General features: G+C 40.9%; 1 protein-coding gene and 1 long non-coding RNA gene across 5 annotated transcripts in view; one reads left to right on the top strand and one right to left on the bottom strand.

The window, feature by feature from the left end:
• LOC130922705 (uncharacterized) overlaps positions 1-19,891 on the bottom strand; it is a 73,479-nt gene extending 53,588 nt beyond the window's left edge. For both annotated transcript variants that reach the window (XR_009064565.1, XR_009064564.1), the window contains exons 1-2: positions 19,536-19,891; positions 19,327-19,426 (exon numbers count right to left, since the gene is read on the bottom strand). This is a non-coding gene — a long non-coding RNA (uncharacterized LOC130922705). The remainder of the gene's footprint in view (positions 1-19,326; positions 19,427-19,535) is intronic.
• The window catches only part of sptlc3 (serine palmitoyltransferase, long chain base subunit 3), a 43,562-nt gene continuing 39,819 nt past the window's right edge, over positions 19,230-22,972 (top strand). Inside the window, exon 1 of one of the 3 annotated variants that reach the window (XR_009064563.1) lies at positions 19,230-19,468. Coding sequence is in view for 1 of the 3 variants with exons in the window: in XM_057847642.1 (XP_057703625.1) it covers positions 19,358-19,468 (111 nt within the window). In the remaining 2 variants the exon portion in view is untranslated. Of the gene's footprint in view, positions 19,609-22,972 lie in introns of all 3 variants that reach the window. The other 2 variants (XM_057847642.1, XM_057847643.1) reach the window with 2 other exon arrangements.

The raw sequence follows: 22,972 nt of genomic DNA, 5'->3' as shown, positions 1-22,972 counted from the left end.
GAGACTTGAAGGGTGCCTTCTCCAGACTGCCATTTTCAGATTTCTCCACAGGTGTTCTATGGGATTCAGGTCTGGACTCATTGCTGGCCACTTTAAAAGTCTCCAGTGCTTTCTCTCAAACCATTTCTAGTGCTTTTTGAAGTGTGTTTTTGGTCATTGTCCTGCTGGAAGACCCATGACCTCTGAGGGAGACCCAGCTTTCTCACATTGGGCCCTACATTATGCTGCAAAATTTGTTGGTAGTCTTCAGACTTCATAATGCCATGCACACAGTCAAGCAGTCCAGTGCCAGAGGCAGAAAAGCAACCCTAAAACATCAGGGAACCTCCGCCATGTTTGACTGTGGGCACAGTGTTCTTGTCTTTGAAGGCCTCGTTTTTTTTCCTGTAAACACTATGTTGATGCCTTTTGCCAAAAAACTCTACTTTTGCCTCATCTGACCAGAGAACATTTTCCAAAACGTTTTTGGCTTTCTAAGGTAAGTTTTGGCAAACTCCAGCCTGGCTTTTTTATGTCTCTGGGTCAGAAGTGGGGTCTTCCTGGGTATCCTACCATAGAGTCCCTTTTCATTCAAATGCCGACGGATAGTATGGGTTGACACTGTTGTGACCTCAGACTGTAGGACAGCTTGAACTTGTCTGGATGTTAGTTGAGCCGTCCAGGGAGGTTAGCCACTGTGCCATGGGCTTTACACTTACTGATGACACTGCGCGCAGTTGACAAAGGAACATTCAGGTCTTTGGAGATGGACTATTAGCCTTGAAATTGTCCGTGCTTCCTCAATTTTGCTTCTCAAGTGCTCAGACAGTTCTTTGGTCTTTTTTCCTCTTTCCATGCTCAATGTGGTACACACAAGGACACAGGACAGAGGTTGAATCAAATTTAATCAATTTTAACTGACTGCAAGTGTGATTTAGTTATTGCCACCACCTGTTATGCACCTCAGGGGAATAACAGGTGCTGTTAATTACACAAATTAGTAAAGATACACGATATTATCGGTCACCGATAACTATCGGCCGATAATGGCAATTATGACGTCACACAGATAATCCAGATAATAAAAAAAAATCAACCGATAATGCAATCCGATAATTATATACTTGATTTAGCCTCCAAATGTGCGCAACCGAAGAATTCAGCACATCGCCTCCTCAACCCCTCCCTTCTCTGAAGCCCCTGAGGGAGGAGGGGTTGAGGAGGCGGAGTTACACGACAAGAAGTAGTTGAATATTATGGCGGCTGTTACTAAAAAAAAAAAACGACGCTATCGCCATCTGCGAAAACATGTACCTCAGAAGCTCCACGAGGCGGAAAGAAAGCGTCCTCATTCAAAACCACTAACCCAGCAGCCATTTAAAACTGCATCACAAAGATTTTTGGAACGAATACGAGGCTGCTGCTAGCGGGAATGCAAAAGCTATTGTAAACACAAACTAAGTTAAACTACAGGGCTTGTGACGATACAGAGTCGGGCTGTTTGGGAATGCAGCCCAAGGCGGTTGGTAAATTCGCATCTAAGGCTAAACACCGGCACGACTGGAGACCGATAGTCGGCAAGTAGCAGTCTTCCGACGGAGCCCACCGCTCTGGCCGATCCGGCAGGCCACCGCCGCCTCGCCGGAGGTCCCGGTTTCTCGAGCGTTCCCCCACGGCGTGCGAGCAGAGCCAGGAACCAAATACGCCGCGGCGAACCGGCCGGGGCGGGCGGATTATCCGGTACGAACGTAGCTGCCGCCTCCGAGACGAGACACGATTTTTTTTTTTTTTTAAACGAAATGACCCGAGAACCAAAGCCCTGGATAAAAAAATGATGCAGTTTATACGACCACCATTCTTCATGAAAAACATGCCAATCACATCATTTTTTAACCACGGACATTTGGACAAGTGATGTCCAGTAAGCAAGCTTATCATGATGGCACAGTGGTTAGATGATAATTTAAACATGGAGAAAACGAAGTCAGCCAGTCAATAATGCGTTCAGTATGTAAAATTACGAGCAGTCAGATGACTTTGTAACGCTGCCTTTATTTTCGGCTTAACAAAACACGCACGCAGATGCGTCCAAATAGTACTGCCGTGTATCAGTTTACCTGCTGTAAAGCAAATGTCGTGAATGCCGCAAATGTAAACAAAGTGCTGCAGAAGGGGTACATGACATCTCGCTCTTTTGAGTTAATCATTTTCACAGTGTGCAACAAAGCATATAACATTAGCGATCACTTTTCAAATTATTTAACTTATTTGTCTGCTCAATTACAGTCACAGTAGATAATCAAAACTTATTGGCACTTATTACCACTTATCAATTTAAATATGCACATTCCTGTTGTAATGAAATAACAATGATATTCTGTAGCCACAAATATTATTCAAAATATTTCCTTCTTCCAAGTTTTTTTTTTTATTTTTTTTTTATTAGGAATAAGTATAATAATGTATTGCTTAAAATAAGGCTGTTAAGATTATTTTCACCTAGCTATTTTTCTTCCAAGAAATCTGAGAGAAATACACTTGAAGCACTGGCAGATAATTTCACTTATTTCCAATAGATTTACACTTAAAACTGACTAGTTTTAAGGAGGTGTGTTTTGCAGTGTGTTACTGTGTTAATGTTATATATGTTAGGAATGGCTTACTTTTAAAGGCATTATAGTGCAACTTAGGTATTTACTCTGTAAATAATTGTTGCCAAAAGTTTACCATTACCCAATGTCAGACAATCTGTCATTATTTAGATGTTGGAATTGACGACTTGTTCATATTCTATGTTGAAAAAAAGAGCAATAAATTATATTTTTGCACAGTAATATTTTCTTTTGTGTATATTTTAAAATTTTACATAAATCTTTTATTAGAATTATCGGCTTGACATTATCGGTTATCGGTTGGAATGAGGAGGAAATTATCGGTTATCGGTATCGGTTGAAAAATGTATTATCGTGCATCACTACAAATTAGAAAGAGCATCACATGATTTTTTAAAAGGGTGCCTATACTTTTGGACGTCCCATTTTTGGAGTTTTGTGTAAAATGATAATGATTTATTTTTTTTCCATTCTTTTTTTTGTTTTTTCATTGCAAGCAAAATAAATGAAGATATTACTACCAACGCATTTGTAATTGCAATCATTTTCTGGGAGAAATTGAGCATTATCTGACACAATTGCAAGGATGCCATTACTTTTGGCCAGCGGTGTAGCTTGATGGCCAAAGTATGAATAATTGCATTGAATAGTCACTCATGGTGCTTAGTCCTTAACTCATTGGCTGCCATTGATGGTGCTAGATGTCCAATCCATTTTGACTGGGATAGGCTAACAGCGAATGATCACCTGCAGCCCTCCCAGTCAAATTGAATAAATTGAAACATGCACATTCACAGCCAGTCCTCCCAATTTACATGAATTGGACATCCATATTTGTCAATGGCAGGCAAAGAGTCAAAATGCACCTAAAATTCGCCCCAAAAATCCTTCTAGTTAAGGTGAAAAACAGTTTATTGCTCTGCCTCACCAAATCAGCACCAAAATGGGCTCAGTCTGACCATGTTTTTAGCAGTTATCTTTATAAATATTTGACATATTAAAAACATATACTGTATATGTGAACAGGACTTTACAGGACCCCTTTTAATCATATTTTTTGAATAATTTTATTTTTTATTTTTTGGTCACATTAATACTCACTCAGTGACAATGCAAATGTGAGTGTGGACCAGCCTTTATCTATGTGTACTATGATTGACTGGTGACCAGTCTAGAGTGTAGTCCGCCTTTTGCCCAAAGTCTATAGGGCTCCCTACAACCTTGAACAGAATGAGCCATAAAGAAAATGTGAAATATAAGTAGAAAACATGCCTGCTGCTTCATAAACACTAAGGTGCAGCATAGATGTCACTAACACCTTTCTTCATATACAGCATCTCTTTTCCTGACAACTCAAGCCCTATAAACACACTCCATTGCAGGAAAATGGCAGCATGTGCCGCTGTGATTTCCATCAGCCTTGTATCCACGAGACAATATTTTTTCCACCCCATCCCATATACGGCAGCCTGCCATCCATCCTCCTCGACACACTTGCCTGGTGTGACAGTGACTTGAGATTAGCCCGGTGAGGGCAGGAGAGAGACCATCCATTAAAATCAGCCCGTGTTGGTCCATACATCAACCACCACGCAGGGCTTCACCTCCAGGAGGCACTGTCTCACACGAGAATGTCCAGCCACTGTCTGCACTGCTGACTTTCGATATGCCAGAGCAGAGATTTAATGTGCAGTCTCACTGGACCTGCTCAGGATTCAGAAACCGAGATGATAGGAAACTGTAATCATAGTCAGGGGGAGCCTCACTGGAAACCTACAGCCTACCCGAGGGGAGATTTCGTAAGGTCAAAAGATTTGTCGACAGGAAAAGTCCTAGGTTTGACGGAAAGTACTAAGAAAAAAAAAAAACACTTTTGAGTGTTTCCGTTCCACTGAGGATAGGTTCCATGGTAGGTTTGCGCTCTTCTTGGTTACACAGAAGAAAGTCCTAGGATTGACGGAAAGTGCCGCGACAAAAAAAAAAACAATTTTGAGTAATTCAGTTTCACTGAGGTTAACTTCCATGATAGGTTCTCCCTGGTGACATAATTCTGCCAAAAGGGAATTACTAAGACTTCTCACGCTGAGCACGACTTATGTATGAAATGCTTATTATTAATTAAACTTCAGGAAGGCAAAATCACCTTGACTGACAACGCTTATAAACTCAAGATATATAATTTATGCTTTCTAAAGAAATTTTTGACAGAACTCAGGTATTGCAGGAAAGGAATAGTTAGAAAAGCAGAACGTTCAGATGGAAGGGTTAGGCTATTCGTACCCAAAAACATGCGCCTCAGGCCTTTGTGAGTCATATTAATAACTGCGGAACTTAATTTAGGTCGGGACGAGCAGAGAGCACAAACACCATCTTTTACAGTTCTTGCTTTATCACTTATCCTCCACCAGCTTTGTTTGTTGCAAGCAGCAACTCAATCATTCTCCCACAATGCCACCAGGACACTCCCTCCTCATAACCTTTCAAGCTACCGTCTCAGTTTCTCCCACTCTCTCTATAAATACTTGTGTCTTTTTCATGGGAAATCTTCTGGATAAGAACACTCAAAATCTGAAATACTTCACCAGTTAGGCTACTTGCAGTCAATATAGGAAATTATAGCCAGGGCTGAAAGTGGCCAGGAAAGGTTCACTTTGTCGTATTGGTAAAGGAATGGAGGCCGAAACGATCCGGTACGGTACTTTGATCCTGAAAATATGACGGCGACTGTTAAAACTTCATGTTAAAAAAACCTGCCAGCCAGGCCGCCGCACACGTGTTTCCAAGAAAAAAAAACAATCTATTAATGTCAGATTTACATACATACAGTGGGGCAAATAAGTATTTAGTTAACCACCAATTGTGCAAGTTCTCCTACTTGAAAAGATAAAAGAGGCCTGTAATTGTCAACATGGGTAAACCTCAACCATGACAGACAGAACGTGGAAAAAAAAAACTGAAAATCACATTGTTTGATTTTTAAAGAATTTATTTCCAAATTAGAGTGGAAAAAAGGTATTTGCTCGCCTACAAACAAGCAAAATTTCTGGCTGTCAAAGAGGTCTAATGAGGTCTAGCGAGGCTCCACTCGTTACCTGTATTAATGGCACCTGTTTTACCTCATTATCGGTATAAATGACACCTGTCCACAACCTCAGTCAGTCACACTCCAAACTCCACTATGGCCAAAACCAAAGAGCTGTCGAAGGACACCAGAGACAAAATTGTAGACATGCACCAGGCTGGGAAGACTGAATCTGCAATAGGTAAAACGCTTGGTGTAAAGAAATCAACTGTGGGAGCAATTATTAGAAAATGGAAGACATACAAGACCACTGATAATCTCCCTCGATCTGGGGCTCCATGCAAGATCTCACCGCGTGGCGTCAAAATGATAACAAGAACGGTGAGAAAAAATCCCAGAACCACACGGGGGGACCAAGTGAATGACCTACAGAGAGCTGGCATCACAGTAACAAAGGCTTCTATCAGTAACACAATGCGCCGCCAGGGACTCAAATCCTACACTGCCAGACATGTCCCCCTGCCAAAGCCAGTACACGTCCAGGCCCGTCTGCGGTTCGCTAGAGAGCATTTGGATGATCCAGAAGAGGACTGGGAGAATATGTTATGGTCAGATGAAACCAAATTAGAACTTTTTGGTAGAGACACAGGTTCTCGTGTTTGGAGGAGAAAGAATACTGAATTGCATACGAAGAATACCATACCCACTGTGAAGCATGGGGGTGGAAACATCATGCTTTGGGGCTGCTTTTCTGCAAAGGGACAAGGACGACTGATCTGTGTAAAGGAAAGAATGAATGGGGCCATGTATCGAGAGATTTTGAGTGAAAATCACCTTCCATCAGCAAGGGCATTGAAGATGAGACGTGGCTGGGTCTTTCAGCATGACAATGATCCCAAACATACATTCAGGGCAACAAAGAAGTGGCTTCGTAAGAAGCATTTCAAGGTCCTGGAGTGGCCTAGCCAGTCTCCAGATCTCAACCCCATAGAAAATCTGTGGAGGGAGTTGAAAGTCCATGTTGCCCTACGACAGCCCCAAAACATCACTGCTCTAGAGGAGATCTGCATGGGGGAATGGGCCAAAATACCAGCAACAGTGTTTGAAAAGCTTGTGAAGAGTTACAGGAAAAGTTTGGCCTCCGTTATTGCCAACAAAGGGTATATAACAAAGTATTGAGATGAACTTTTGGTATTGACCAAATACTTATTTTCCACCATGATTTGCAAATAAATTCTTTAAAAATCAAACAATGTGATGTTCTGTTTTTTTTTTCTTCCACATTCTATCTCTCATGGTTGAGGTTTACCCATGTTGACAATTACAGGCCTAATATTTTCAAGGGGGAGAACCTGCACAATTAGTGGTTGACTAAATACTTATTTGCCCCACTGTATGTGGGCTGAATTTCGATGTCACTATTGCCACTGCACGTGTTGCCGGCTATCTGTCCCTCGTCGTTTTTAGATTGAAACGTTACATAAAATAAAACACGTAAAAGCCGAATTTTTTTTTTTTTGAGTGAATGCAAAAATGTCTAAATTTCCTTTTTTTTTTCGGCCAAAAAACGGGCAGCTGGCTGAAAATGAACTGATTATTTGAATGTAAAGTTACTCTATTGTGTATGGATACAAAACCCAACACGGCGGCCATCACAAAACAAAGAGCTTTCTTAGTTGAAAATTCTTGTTAATAAATGCATAAATCTCGGAATTTCTATAGATATCAATGTAAAAAAAAAGCCTAGATTCTTGGTTAAAAGCAAAAACCGAGCAGTTATCATTCATTTAACGTAAATATTTCAAGCTAAAGTTACGCTAATTTTTTCCATTCATTTCATTTTTTTCACAACATTTTAAAGTGCATGCATGGTGCTATTTTGTATAATAACGACCTTGAATCCTCGACAAAATCACTCTTGAGACACTGCTGCCGTCTTGTATGCACTAAAACCTTCGTCCTGTTTACACCTAAATCCGTCATTAGAACGCAGCGTGTTTGAGTTTATCGCAGTGAAAGCTTCCGTGACGCTCTGCCTGGCCAAGCCCTCTATGGGAATCCGTGGCGCAATGTTTGTAGGAGCGGTCTCGTCAAATGATAGTGAAGTCAATGGTTGAGGCTACATGTGTTTTTTGTTTTTGTTATTTTGCACATCATTGGAAAAATACAATTGTGAATGAAAATCAGTTTCTCCTGTATGCCTTGTTACAGTAAGTGTAATACAGTGGCTTATTGCATGTGTAAGATCTGTTTTGTTTTATAGGTATAACTGTGCCAAAATCTGTTTTCTTTGCCCAATCAATCTGGCTTTGTGGCAACCTTTATGTCAGGGGGTTATAGCAAAAAATTCCAGCCAATTTCACCCCTGATTATAGCCTATACAAATGCCTGAAGTACCCATAAGGCTTGGAGAAACTGTGGTTTTCTGCTCATTCTTTCATTTCATTTAATGTGATGGCCGGGAAGTGTCAGGTAATTTGCAAAATCTTTTTGCAAAAGAAAAAAAATGAATGCCAAAAGCAACAACACAAACACAAAATAACCACAGCAAAAGCAGACTTTAAAAGGGTAAACATAGTTTGGTAGATATCGCTTTGTGACCATATCTGCTTTGGGCTTTTCATTCATTCATTTTCCATGCCGCTTATTCGTTCAATGTAATCATCCAGTAGATAACATTAAAGGATAACGTCATACAATGTTATCATCCAGTAGAGATTGTTGTATGACATTAGCCGCTAATGTTAGCCAGTCAGACATGTGTGCTAACTTATTTTCTGATTTATAGCTCAAAATGGAAGTACCACCACACCCTTCCGCTGTAAGCCATAAGTCAAACTTACGACAGCACAAACTTCTGTCTGACTAGCTAACGTTAGTCGCTAATGTCTACACTGTTCTCAACTGGATGTTAACATTAGAGGCTAACATTATACAACGGTCTTTGGGTGATTATTACTGGTACTTCTCCAATGCGTAACGGGGAGACTGTAAAATTATAAAGCTACTTCTGTTGTAAATCTACTTTCGTTGTGGTATGTTGTGCCTATTGGCATTTAGGTTTGCATTTTTTTCTTTTGCAAAGTGTTTGGAATTTGCAAATTGATACTTCTCAGCCACTGTAGTCCCTTCTCCCTTAATGCACAGAAACAAAATTAGATGTTTACAATCTGCTTAGCTGAGTGAAACATTCTGGGGAAAAACTAAAAGTGAAGTCAGTTAATGCATCAGCGTTTTCCAGTTTCATCAATTCTCAAGGAAGTCTTAAAAGACTATGCATTTAGCCAAAATCATTTTATGTCTCCCTCCTTGCAGCTCACAACCGCAGCAAAACAGTCATAACACAACAAATGAAATCCCATTGCTTCTGCTTTACCATCCAAATACAAGCAACCTTGTCTTATTCTGTCTTTAGGATTACACGATCAGCATGGCTGCAAAAAGGATTAAGGATGAGATGTGTATGGAGACAAAATTTAATATTCACTTTTTTGATGTTTTTTCCTCTTAATGCTATATGGATGTCAGTATTAAAACGAGGTCAGCTGGGCCTGATGAAGAAATTACATGATTTAATGGCACCCCAGGGGAAGTTTAAATATAGCTCTGCATCACGACTGGTCTCCAACAGCCCAGCGTGACACCTATAAACATGTAGATCCAGCATAAATCAGGCTCTGACCAACGCGTGTGTGCAAATACCAAAAACGTAGACCCGAGCACGCACTTGCTAATCGGAAAATTTGGGCAGAGGTGCTGTTTCAAAAACTTTTCTAACTAGATAAATTCACTGACTAATAGAATGCTCACACTAACAACCCTCCACATTGAACATTTTTATGATATTATTAAGATGGGGAAAATGTGTTACTATTGATGGCTACAAGAACATTAAACAAGGATTTGCCAACAGCCAATTTTATATGACATTAACATTAAAGTGGTATTGACTGAGACGCCCCACTGAGCACTGTGAGCATTTCCCCACATATAGTTTCCCCATTGATTTGTATTCAAGGTGGGGAATCTCTTTCATGGTGACTTTTAATTAATTTCCCCATCTCATCTTAAAAAAGGGCATGTGCATTTAATAATCTTATGGTAAATACAGGGAAGGGAAACTGGGGCTTTGGAAATGAAACGATCAATTCTGTAAGGAAATTAAAACATCAATCAATAACAAGTAGGAGTGATTTCAAACGGGGGAATTAAACCCAATCTTCTTTTGCAATGACAGGCATGAAGTCAGATGTTTTCTGAAAGGTTCTGTCCATGCAGAGGGTGTTGTTGTCTTTCCTTAATTCACAGCAACAGATGGATGAATGTATGATTTTTGGTAAGCAATTGAGCGCAATACAGTAACACACTAAATAGAAATGTATCGCGGTTCTAACACACATTTCAATCAATTTATGATTGAGCGGAAATTCACAATTTTTCTTCACTGATGAGATAACATTCCAAAGGATAAAGTCTGCATTAGAGAATCAGACACCTTTCAGTAAAGTGCATTAAAGACTGCGGTGGTCTGTCCTCTTTTACTTATTCTTCCTCTAACAGCTGGATTCCCCCCAGCAGGAACGTTTCACAGTACTATATCTTTTCTGTTTTTCACTTTAATCGAAAATTCCCCTGATCTTCCAGCGGTCTTATACTGTCTTCATTCATGTGTCAGGCTGCGCCCTACCTCCCACGAGCAGTCTCTATAGCACGGGAGTGACAGCCGTGATCCGTGAATGACGGCAGATTTTGTGCGTCATGCCACAGAGCAGCCACAACATTGGCCAATGCAGTCTCAGAAGCAATTTAATTGGAGTGAAGAGATTTTCAAGTAAACAGGGAATTTGTAAAATGTCAATTTATGATGGATAGGATAATAACTTCAGTAATAAATGGAGCCTCTTTCAAAGGTATTGCCCCTTGCTGCAAGCTGTAGCATGGTCTAGTCAAATGTGCACAACAGTAATAAGGATAGTAGACGATACTTTCGCTCGGACTGACTTAGTAAGCATATACAGCGGGGCAAATAAGTATTTAGTCAACCACTAATCACATTGTTTGTTTTTTTTTTTTTAAAGAATTTATTTGCAAATCATGGTGGAAAATAGGTATTTGGTCAATAGCAAAAGTTCATCTATATACTTTGTCATGTACCCTTTGTTGGCAATAACGGAGGCCAAATGTTTTCTGTAACTCTTCACAAGCTTTTCACACACTGTTGCTGGTATTTTGGCCCATTCCTCCATGCAGATCTCCTCTAGAGCAGTGATGTTTTGGGGCTGTCGTTGGGCAACATGGACTTTCAACTCCCTCCACAGATTTTCTATGGGGTTGAGATCTGGAGACTGGCTAGGCCACTCCAGGACCTTGAAATGCTTCTTACGAAGCCACTCCTTTGTTGCCCTGGCTGTGTGTTTGGGATCATTGTCATGCTGAAAGACCCAGCCACGTCTCATTTTCAATGCCCTTGCTGATGGAAGGAGATTTTCACTTAAAATCTCTCGATACATAGCCCCATTCATTCTTTCCTTTACACAGATCAGTCGTCTTTGTCCCTTTGCAGAAAAACAGCCCCAAAACATGTTTCCACCCCCATGCTTCACAGTGGGTATGGTGTTCTTCAAATGCATTTCAGTATTCTTTCTTTCCTTCCCCTCTTCTTCAGCAGGGGGACGTGTCTGGCAGTGCAGGATTTGAGTCCCTGTCGGTGCACTGTGTTACTGACAGTAGCCTTTGTTACTGTGGTCCCAGCTCTCTGTAGGTCATTCACTAGATCCCCCTGTGTGGTTCTGTGATTTTTGCTCATCGTTCTTGTTATTATTTTGAGGCCACGGGGTGAGATCTTGCATGGAGCCCCAGATCGAGGGAGATTATCAGTGGTCTTATATGTCTTCCATTTTCTAATAATTGCTCCCACAGTTGATTTGTTTACACCAAGCGTTTTACCTATTGCAGATTCAGTCTTCCCAGCCTGGTGCAGGTCTACAATTTTGTCTCTGGTGTCCTTCGACAGCTCTTTGGTCTTGGCCATTTTGGAGTTTGACTGACTGAAGTTGTGGACAGGTGTCTTTTATACCGATAGAGTTAAAACAGGTGATATTAATTCAGGTAACGAGTGAAGCCTCGTTAGACCTCGTTAGATGAAGTTAGACCTCTTTGACAGCCAGAAATCTTGCTTGTTTGTAGGTGACCAAATACTTATTTTCCACTCTAATTTGGAAATAAATTCTTTAAAAATCAAACAATGTGATTTTCTGTTTTTTCCCACATTCTGTCTCTCATAGTTGAGGTTTACCCATGTTGACAATTACAGGCCTCTCTAATCTTTTCAAGTAGGAGAACTTGCACAATTGGTGGTTGACTAAATACTTATTTGCCCCATTGGACTTGTACGAGTCACCGTTTTTGTAGAATTCTAATGATCATTTACTGTGCATACGACACACAATACTTAAGGCTTTGACATGTTCTTAAAAAATCCCTTTGTCTACACTCACATATGAATAACAGAAAAGTCAGTGAGACAAACTTGGCTTTGAGTTGTGTGTGTGCGTATGCATGGGTGTGATTGTGTGTAAGACATCTTAAGAAAAGTGGAGTGCCATTGAAGACAGATTACTAAATTACTAATTACACGTCTGCCAAGTCAATGCCATGCAAGCGGTAGTGAATGAACAGGGTGTGAACGTTTTAATGACCTCTTACATGATTAGACAAAAAAGACAATAAGACAATTTAGACTATAAATTCCTGTGGCTTTATTTAATTGTGTTCGGCACAGCAGCCGATGTCCTAAGACCAGTGGCGCCTCCAGAAATTTTTCATAGGAGTGACCAGATGGGGCCACTTAAAATCTTGGGGTGGCCAAAACTAAAAGCCATAATTTCAGGTTTTCCTTATATTATTGCAGTAAAAAGGTCAGGGGAAACCTATCAGAAAGACTTAAGGACACGGCAACTGATATACTTTAGTGTATTGTGTAATATTAGATGTTACTAATGATTTAATGTGTATAGTCCATAACTGTCCAGTCAACATTTTGAGTTCCACAACATCCATCCATCCATCCATTATCTTCCGCTTAGTCCGGGGTCGGGTCGCGGGGGCAGCAGCTTTAGCAGGGAAGCCCAGACTTCCCTCTCCCCAGCCACTTCAGCCAGCTCCTCCGGCGGGATTCCAAGGCATTCCCAGGCCAGCCGAGCGACATAGTCTCTCCAGCGTGTCCTGGGTCGACCCCGGGGCCTCCTGCCGGTGGGACATGCCCGGAACACCTCTCCAGGGAGGCGTCCAGGAGGCATCCGAACCAAATGCCCGAGCCACCTCAACTGGCTCCTCTCAACGCGGAGGAGTAGCGGCTCGACACCAAGCCCCTCCCGGATGACCGAGCTTCTCACCCTATCTCTAAGGGAGAGCCCGGAGACCCTGCGGAGGAAACTCATTTCGGCCGCTTGTATCCGGGATCTTGTTCTTTCGGTCACAACCCACAGCTCGTGACCATAGAGTTCCACAACAATTCTGTTTTATCGTGTTACGTATATATTAGGCACAAGGTGTACATTTAACTAAGGCTGTCAAACGATTAAAATTTTTAATCTAGTTAATCACAGCTTAAATAAAAATTAATTAATCGTAATTAATCGCAATTCAAACCATCTCTAAAATATGCCATATTTTTCTGTAAATTATTGTTGGAATGGAAAGATAAGACAAGACCGATACTGTATATACATTCAACATACTGTACATAAGTACTGCATTTGTTTATTATAATAATAAATCCACAAGATGGCATTAATATTATTAACATTCTGTCTGTGAAAGGGATCCACGGATAGAAAGACTTAAAGGATAAATGTGGGTTTGTATATTGTGACTAAATATTGCCATCTAGTGTATTTGTTGAGCTTTCAGTAAATGATACTGTAGCGACTTAACTGTTCTGCCCAAATGCATGATGGGAAGTGGTGCAACCATGACTGTGTGTGGTGGCTGCAAATGCTATACCTTCTCTGCGCTGGGTACACTACAGGGTATTAAGAAAAAGATCAACTGCTGTCGTTCTTCGCCACATCACTTCCCACAATATTTATAGTTGCTGTGGGAGAGATGACAAAGCTTTTGCCAATTAAAAGTACGGCCCCAATGAATGCTTGTATCTACTCCACTCACTTGACACTTCTTATCTCTGTATATAAGTAAAACGGCGCCATTGTAGGCTGTTTGCGGCAATGCGTGAATGAGTCGTACCGCGAAAGTGTCAATTGCGATAAATATTTTCACGTGATTAATTTTAAAAAATGAATTACCGCCCTTTAACGCGATAAATTTGACAGCCCTACATTTAACAAAACAAAATAAATGCATTCATTTGGGATGAAATGCATAACTGATGCTACAACAATGTAACGATATACTGGCAAGCGGGGTGGCCAGTGGGGTGGCCAACCAATTCATAGGGGTGGCCGTGGCCACCCCTGCCCACCCCATGGTGGCGCTACTGCCTAAGACTTGGATTTAGGTGATGTTTTCAGGCTAATGACGAGGCAGAAGTAGCTCCACTGCAGTACTATCTAGATGACTGTTACAAAAAAACATCAAACCTATCCAAAAACAATTATGTCATGTAAGTGCGTATGACACCAAAAAGCATGTTTATTTCATATTTCACGTGGTGTTTTATGCTCCTGAATGAAATGGATCGCTTGGATGTGTGTGGAAGCGATCGTTTTATATATCGAATTTCTGAATCCTGCGCTATGAACATGAGTGACTTCCGGCTTCAGGCTCGGGTTTAGGACGAATGCGAATGACACGTCAACCGGGTCAGCATCTCACAATACAGCATTGCTTTATAGCATGCAGATGGACTGCAGATTCAGCTGATTTTGCGGATTAATTTGTCTATTTTTTTGGATTTGCATCACACCAGCCAAACGGCTGCAGAAAACTGTTACTGCACCAGGGAAAGGCATGTAAGCCTTTTTGGGTTTCAAAAGGTTCCTGTTCACCGCGGATATTGGCCAAAACAAGCCCTACTACTGTGGGACCATTGGACTTACGAGGACGTGAGTAAACATGGTATTTTGAACAATGTCAAATACTGGGATCATGGCACACGTTTTAATACGGAGGTGGCTTGCAGTTGGTGGCTGATTTTCCAGAATGCCACTTGGCCGATGACTGGCGGCTTGTTTGCACACACCCCTCTATACTCGGCTTATTGCCCTCTTCGTATGCCTGGTGTTCTGTCGAATTTTCCCATCGGAAATTGCAACATTGTGTTAAAATGGCCGCGAATACAGTGATTACAAACGAAACACTACAAACTGCCTTTAAATAAAGGACTATTTACTTACGTTTCATCATGGACTGACATGTAGAGAAGTTCTCTTCAGACATATACTGCCATGTTAACTGCAAGAAAACTGCAAGCTGCTCTCTGTTTATGTCTTCGCCGTGTAGTAAAGCATTATCTTACGCCATATTCATGTTGACCATGTGGCAGCTATGCGCTCCTCCGATGTCTGCCGGTTTGTCCGTCGGTACTCTCCAGCAGCTCCCTCGGTGAGCTCTCCTGTCCGTAGCAGGGCAATGAGCTGTAACTTGCTCGCCGCCGGGCGTTTTGCCAATTGGCAATGCCCATCGACAACCCCGCCGCCGTATGAGATGATCCGAGCTCGGTTTGTGTGATTTTTCGCTTCGAAAAGTGAAAATAAGACTTTGAGACGTCACTTGGTTTCGGATTAGCATGTCGGCTAGCTGTCACGCCTCTTGGTTTGTGTAGATTCTCCGAAGCCGGGGCAGGGAAATGACAAAAGCCTGACTAACTAAGGTGGCATAAAATATCGCTCGGGGAGGTGCGACAGTAAAGGTGAAGTCGTCAGTTTTGACCATTATGGAGTAATTTTGCCATGAAAGCATTTTTATTATTTCATATTAAATTTAGCACAAGACTGTTATTGTCATGACCATACAATTTATTTAGCAATTGGGGAAAAATGCTTCGATAAAAAGAATATCCTGTAAAAATATAGAGAGTAGAAAGACTGAAAACAATGACATTTTGCGGCTCTCTTCGTCCCATTTTCCTCGTTCTGAATAATTCCCCCTCAATGGGCTGAATTGTAAATCAGATGAACCCATTACATCGCCGATGTCATCCACCTGTTGGGCACGCTAGAGCCCTTTAATGGTAGGCGTGGCTAAACGGCGGATTAAAAAACTAATTTCTCGTCATCAGTGCTTTGCCAAATTGTTGTATATAGTCAAATTGTCTCAAAATATGATTCAAATTCACATAATAATGCTATTTAAGACTTTTTTTTATCCTGTCGTACGCGCTTTAAAGCAACAAGGTCGATAACATGAGGATTAATGACATTCAGATGTACTTAAGGTATTATGTTACAAGATATACTGAATGATGAGGAAGTGGCCTTATATATGGCTTAAGTATTACTATACACTGCTGATATTAGGAAAGTTCTGAATTGTTCTAACACAATGAAATACTGCTTGCTATATAAATTTATTGGGCTACAAATTGCAAGAAAATAATCAAGGTTATATATTTATTAATTTGCTTCTGAGCACGGTTCAGAATAAGTTGCTCATGCGCATGCTCACGGTTCCAACAACTACAGCGTCATTGGAGATGTCATTTTTAGCGCTGAAACGCCATACAGTCAGAACAGGACTGACCAAGGACATATTTCTTTCCTGGCAATGGCCTCTTTTGAGACAAAGGCTAGGTTCAGACCACAGGTCTTAATGCACGAATGAGATTTTTCGTGTTTTTCTGACTCGAGTAAGGCATTAAGTTGACAGTCTGAATGGGACAAGTTGCATATGTAATGGGTACACGCAGGTCCGTTGCAGAGCGTGGAAACCTCCCTGCCGATTCCTTCATGTGGGGACGCTGACGGCTGTGCCATTGGCTTGAGCTTTATGGCGCAGTGGTTAGCATCCCTTCACTGTTGATATTGAGTGTGTCGTGCAGCGCGGTGTGGGTTCGCATTCCAGCCTAGTCAGAGAGGTGGGAGCGGGGCGTGGCACGTGTCAAACCGGTTACACATAGAAGTCGACCATTTCAAATCCGATCTAGGTCACTTTTGTCTGTGTTTAAAATCTGATCTGGGCCACATTTTTCCAGAATGTGGCTGCGGTCTAAACTCTCAAGTCTCTCAAATCGGAATTCATGCAGCAATTACATCAGCAAAGAGCGAGAGAGGCACGGTGGATGGCAGCGATGGAGCTGTGCATTAGGGGTAGCGCCTAGCTTGAACTCGGCTTTTAGGTAGTAGGCGGGCTTGACACAGTCATAAAAAAAAAAAAATTAAATGAAAAAAAGGATAAGCCTGAGAATACTCGTTTTTCTTTCTGTGCGGCAATGTGCAATATTTCAAAATTGCTTACATGGCCAAGAGTGGGGGCAAACTAACGGTATGTGTGTGCGTCATGCACGCACTGTACGTGCATGCATTTAATCAAATAAATAAAAGACTAAACAGGGAATATTTATGTCTGTTATTTGTTTCCTGTTTTTGGATTTCATTTGTTTTGCCGGTTCTGCGCATGCGGGTCAATTTGCTCAGCGCTTGTTGGACTGCAAGTTAGTGTGCATGCGTAATACTTGAACGGGCTTAATGTAAAAACGGGCATGCCAAAAAAACATATATGAAGATAAATCAGAATTGTGCATCAAAACCTGCGGTCAGAACCTAGCCAGAGAGACTTTCAAAACTCAAGGCACAAAAGGAAGACTTATCGAGGTTATTGAAGCGTTCGTCCAAAGGTAACAGTGCATGGACTTCATTCATAACTAAAGATAAGACTGCAATGACAGTTTTTATTAATAAAATGTGCTCTTTTGTGTACAACATGTTGTATGCGTAAAGAATGCAGATATGATATTTTATACATACAGTTAACTGCTGCCATAGCAATTGTAAATACGCTGCTCTGGAGGGCTCATATGATGTTTGGAAATCTGACTGATGATGTCAGTGCCTTCCCAGCCATGAATCTTACCGCACGTCACTGGTATATTCTACCTAGCTATCGGTAGCGTTACAAGTTCATTACGATGGGACGAGGGAAGTCAAGACAGACTTGTATATGACTATTGCAGCTGTATATGCTACTTTTGAAATAAATTTATTAGTTGTAGGCATGTGCCAGTATGATATAAAAACTTTTTTCCATTGAACATTTTTATTTTTCACTACATATTAGCAAATTGGAACATAGGTATATAGTAAAAATGAATAAATAAAAGATCACAAAATATTCTTAACAAAATTAAAATAAATGCAGTCCTATAGGTGAGCCTAAATCCACAGCCACAGCTCAACATTACCATCAGAACAAAAATAAATGAATTATTTTCCATAAAAAGCACGTGTGTATGACTTGTATCATGTTTACATTATACACAATCTCTTTCTCAACACAAAAAGTTGCTAGAGAAAAAAAAACACAGCACCCTTCGGGGGGGGGGGGGGGGGGGGGGGGGGGGGTCAGGAGTTTCACCTCCTCCAGCCATCGTACAGCACAGCTGACTCACTGACACTGAGCAACATAAAACATAGCTAATACCTTAGGGACAGTAAGATGGAATTTTTTTGCGGTTTTGAAGCCTTGCCGTTTTCATACCATGGTATCCCTGGAAACTGGTAATCGGCACATGTCTATATATATATATATATATATATATATATATATATATATATATATATATATATATATATATATATATATGTACAATATATACACAAGAAAGCCCACAAACAGTTTCCGAAGACATGTCAATAAAGCACATGGATTACTGGAACCATGTCCTATGGTCTGATGAGACGGACAGGCTTTCTTGTGTACCATTTTCAGAAGAGGCTTCCCCCTGGGGTGACAGCCATGCACACCAATCTGATGTAAAGTGCGGCGTATGGTCTGAGTACTAACAGGCTGACCCCCCACCTCTTCAATCTCTGCAGCAATGCTGACAGCACGAGTCACATGACATTATGGAGGGAAAATGACAAGCAGTACTCAATTTGGACAATTAGTGATGTGCATTTTTTCGTAGGGGGTGTACTCACTTTTGTTGCCAGGGGTTTAGATATTAATGGTGATATTTTGAGTTATTTTGAAGGGAAAATAAATTAACTCTGTTATATAGGATGCACACAGACTACTTTTCATTGCGTCAAAGTGCCATTTTGTCAGTGTTGTCCCATGAAAAGATATACTTACTTACTACTATACATACTACATTATACCATTCATAATATTTGCACTTAATGACGTGTTTTACTTAGCCACAATGACATGAACATAACACATTGGCTGTCATTCAAGGTGCTAGACGTCCAATCCATTTTGACTGGGAGGGATGGCAGCGTGCCATCCCCACTCAAATAGGATTGGACGTCTGGCGCTGTCAAAGGCAGTGCAACATGATCACTCGTTGCCAGAAATCCTAGATCAAATGTGTTTGATGTCAATCACTATCAGTAGCAGTGGATGAGTTATCAAAGCTTTTTATTTGTGATTTTTTGTTGTTGTTGTTGTCCCCATTCAAAGCACATACGTAGTTACTTTATTGTATAACGGCTACTTATTTTACTGTGGAAGTCCGACGACAGCGATAACGAAATCATGAGAGGCTGAACGTGACGCGGCACAAGGAGGAAGTCAAGTCACCTTGATAGCTACCTGCTCAAAGTTGACAGCCGACACACTCACCATGGTGCAGGGGGGAGTATGGTTCGACCGGCTCCTCATGGAAACGTTAACCCGCTCGGATCAAAACGGACTGCAATGCAAAGAGACCCACAACAATCACAATACGTCACAGGTACGGAAGCCAACACGAGATCAACTCAAAAATGTTTGCAATTGATCATGACAAGATGAATACTCACTGGATGGAATGATAGTGCTTTTAACCAACACCACCCCCTTTGGGACGTAAACCTTGTGCTCATCTACACTCGGGTATGTTTTTAATAATGTTGAGTTAGAGTTTATAGTTTTATGAGGAGCGCTGTTTACTGTCGAGCGTTTCAAAGTCAATTGTTGTCAAGTAACTCTTAAATAATACGGAATCGATGGGGTTTCTTATCATTGTTGTTTCCTCCAAAGAAAGAAACAACAAATAACGTAAACAATTCATAAAGCGTCAAACTGTCCTAAAGTAGGAAGCAACCCCGCCCTTGTTAATCTACCACCAGACCATAGCAGGTTTCCTTTGCCTCCGGGGGCTGTGGAAATGAGGAAGTGGCTGTGCAACCTTAGATTGCATTGATTAAGTTCCACCTATTAGCCTTCAAATGCTATTGAGGGTTTACTTGGTTTGTAATTTCTCAAAATTTTCCTCCCTCCTCTTAGACATGAATGTAACTTATTTCGGCAGCTGTCACATTTTTCACCCTTTCATGAATATCTTCCAATCAATACAAACTGTAGTAGAATTCATCTTAAGAGTCATTTATTGGAGGTAAGTTTAAAATATTGGAATGGATCTGATGTCCTTTTTGGGTTTTTTCATTTGTTTTAACAGTGATTTATTGTGAAAGGCAGCCTGAAACTTTGTGACAACCACACTTGTTACACACAATGGGGTTGGTTATCATGGATCACAAATGGAGTTTCTTTTTAAAATTATAGAAAAATGATCATGACTATATTCGAACGTTGCAATTAAATTAGAACAGGTTTACACAAAAAAAGCAGGTTTACATTGTTGCTTTAACAAAAGAACAATAAAAATCCTTTGTATTGTTGACAGTGTGACAACCAACAACAACCAACTTCAACTCCTATTTCGGCTAAAAGTTAAGCTAGCAGCTAGTAATGAACTGGCTAGAGAATGTGAATCAAAACTGTAGCTTTGTTCTCATACTATTTAACTCATTTGCTCCCAAAAACGTAAAAATACGTTCTATTTTTAATTGTTTCAGTGTCCCAAAAACGTATTTATACGTTTTTTTGTTTTTGACAAGAGTCAGCTCTAGGTTCTGTTGCACCTAAACTGCAATGCACAATGCTCAAAACTCATTTTAACAATAAAACTGGCCACTGGAGGGCAGTAGCGCATTTTGTAAGAACTCATCTCGGGCCAAAAAAGGAAGTGAAGAAAAATAGTCAGGAAATGGAAGTTGGAGGAATCTTGTGGAGACGATTAAGAATTTGAGAAAACTGTGGAGAACGACACTGGAGGAGTGTTTTGAAAAGAAAACGAAACCATTGTTAAAGAAGGATTTTTTAAAAATCTATCTTAATGAGACAGACGGTGACGGCCACAACAGCGCCAGGTTCCACATGTGTTCTGCGGAGCTCACATTGCGTTACTCCTGAGTCCGAGGTTGAAACCAACGATGAAGATAATGAAAAAAGTGAGACCGACCTTGATCCGGTCTCATCAGATTACTGGGAGCCACCTCATTCAACCGGGAGCAGCCGAGAGCCTTCCCCGTTGTTCAGTAGTTTAGTTATGTGTAAATAAATTGTTACTTTGCGATCAAAAGCTCTATTTGTCCTATTGTTTATGTTATTTTGTAGCACGAAAACATTATTCAGATGTTTGGGATGTCTCAAAACCGAAAAATAGCTGTGTTAAAGTCAAAGTTATGTTTGAAATGTGTGCTTTTACAAAAAACTCAATTTCTGTTTTTTCATCAGAAATTGGAAAATTGTTCAAACTAACCTATTTTCTAATGCTGATTTCTAAAGAATGGAAAAAAATATGAACTTTTTTTTCTGTTGAAAGAAGAGTCTAATCTTTCTTTTGGTGGGTTCCATGTTTATATAGCAATAGAACAGAATTTTCTGTGGGCCTTGCAAAATCAGTCAAAATCCAGTAAAATGGCCGGGAGCGAAGGGCCTTGCTCCGGTGAAAATGGCTGGGAGTGAATGAGACTATTTACAAAAAAAAAAAAAAAAAAAAAAAGCCTTTAATACGCAGCTGAGTGTGAAGCGGTTGGGATGAAGATCAGCACCTCCAAATCCGAGACCATGGTCCTCAGCCGGAAAAAGGGTGGCATGCCCTCTCCGGGTCGCGGATGAGATCCTGCCCCAAGTGGAGGAGTTCAAGTATCTTGGGGTCTTGCTCACGAGTGAGGGTAGGAGGGAGCGGGAGATTGACAGGCGTCTGCAGTGATGCAGACTCTGCACCAGTTCGTTGTGGTGAAGAAGGAGCTGAGCCAAAAGGCGAAGCTCTCGATTTACCGGTCGATCTACGTTCTTACCCTCACCTATGGTCACGAGCTGTGGGTCGTGACCGAAAGAACAAGATCCCGGATACAAGCGGCCGAAATGGGTGTCCGGGCCCCTAGAGATAGGGTGAGAAGCCCAGTCATCCGGGAGGGGCTTGGTGTCGAGCCGCTACTCCTCCGCGTTGAGAGGAGCCAGTTGGGGTGGCTCGGGCATCTGGTTCGGATGCCTCCTGGAAGCCTCCCTGGAGAGGTGTTCCGAGCATGTCCCACCGGTGGGAGGCCCCGGGGACGACCCAGGACACTGTGGAGAGACTATGTCTCTCGGCTGGCCTGGGAACGCCTTGGAATCCCGCCGGAGGAGCTGGCTGAAGTGGCTGGGGAGAGGGAAGTCTGGGCTTCCCTGCTAAAGCTGCTGCGACCCGACCCCAGACTAAGCGGAAGATAATGGATGGATGGATGGAAAACCTTCAATACATATAAACCTGTTGTGTAAAATCCCATAAAAAGAATAGTGAAGACCTTAAAATTTTGAAATTGACTAGAATTGTGATATTCATAAAATTAATATTGTTTGACTTCTACAAATTATCCAATTGTAAATTCCCCAAATTATTAGTTGGCACAGACTATTTGCACATCTACCCTGGTCGTGAACTTTCTTTGTATTATTACTTAAATTTTAATGTAAAAAAAATAAATAAATAAAACTGGTAAATATATGTATAGTACTCACAGAGTATGTGTTCTAGTAGTTTGTAATTATTAATATTAACACCATTGACGGCAATAGATGTTCAATCCATTTGATTGCTGCGAGCCCTCACCAGTCCAACTGGATTGGACATCTATTGCCATTAATGGCAGCCAATGAGTTAATGAGGACATGTGTAAAAATTATGAACAAATTATGTTCATGCTCTTAAAAAACAAATTAAATGAAATGTTTAAATATGCAATTTGCTTTCAAGAGTAAAGAATAAGTTGCTAAAACAAATGGTAATTGTAAAGACTAAAAAAATGTAGTTTTAATATTAATAAAATGTCAGTACAGTCCGTTAAAATATGTCAAGTGACAGTACAGTCAGTTAAAAAATGTCTAATGTTACTCACACGTTGACATGATTGGTGGAAAACTTTCTAGCATA

This window comes from Corythoichthys intestinalis, chromosome 10 (genome assembly GCF_030265065.1).
Source record: "Corythoichthys intestinalis isolate RoL2023-P3 chromosome 10, ASM3026506v1, whole genome shotgun sequence".
Classification (NCBI taxonomy): domain Eukaryota; kingdom Metazoa; phylum Chordata; class Actinopteri; order Syngnathiformes; family Syngnathidae; genus Corythoichthys; species Corythoichthys intestinalis.
The sequence above is the reverse complement of the archived record's forward strand: the minus strand, read 5'-3'. Positions and strand labels throughout refer to the sequence as shown.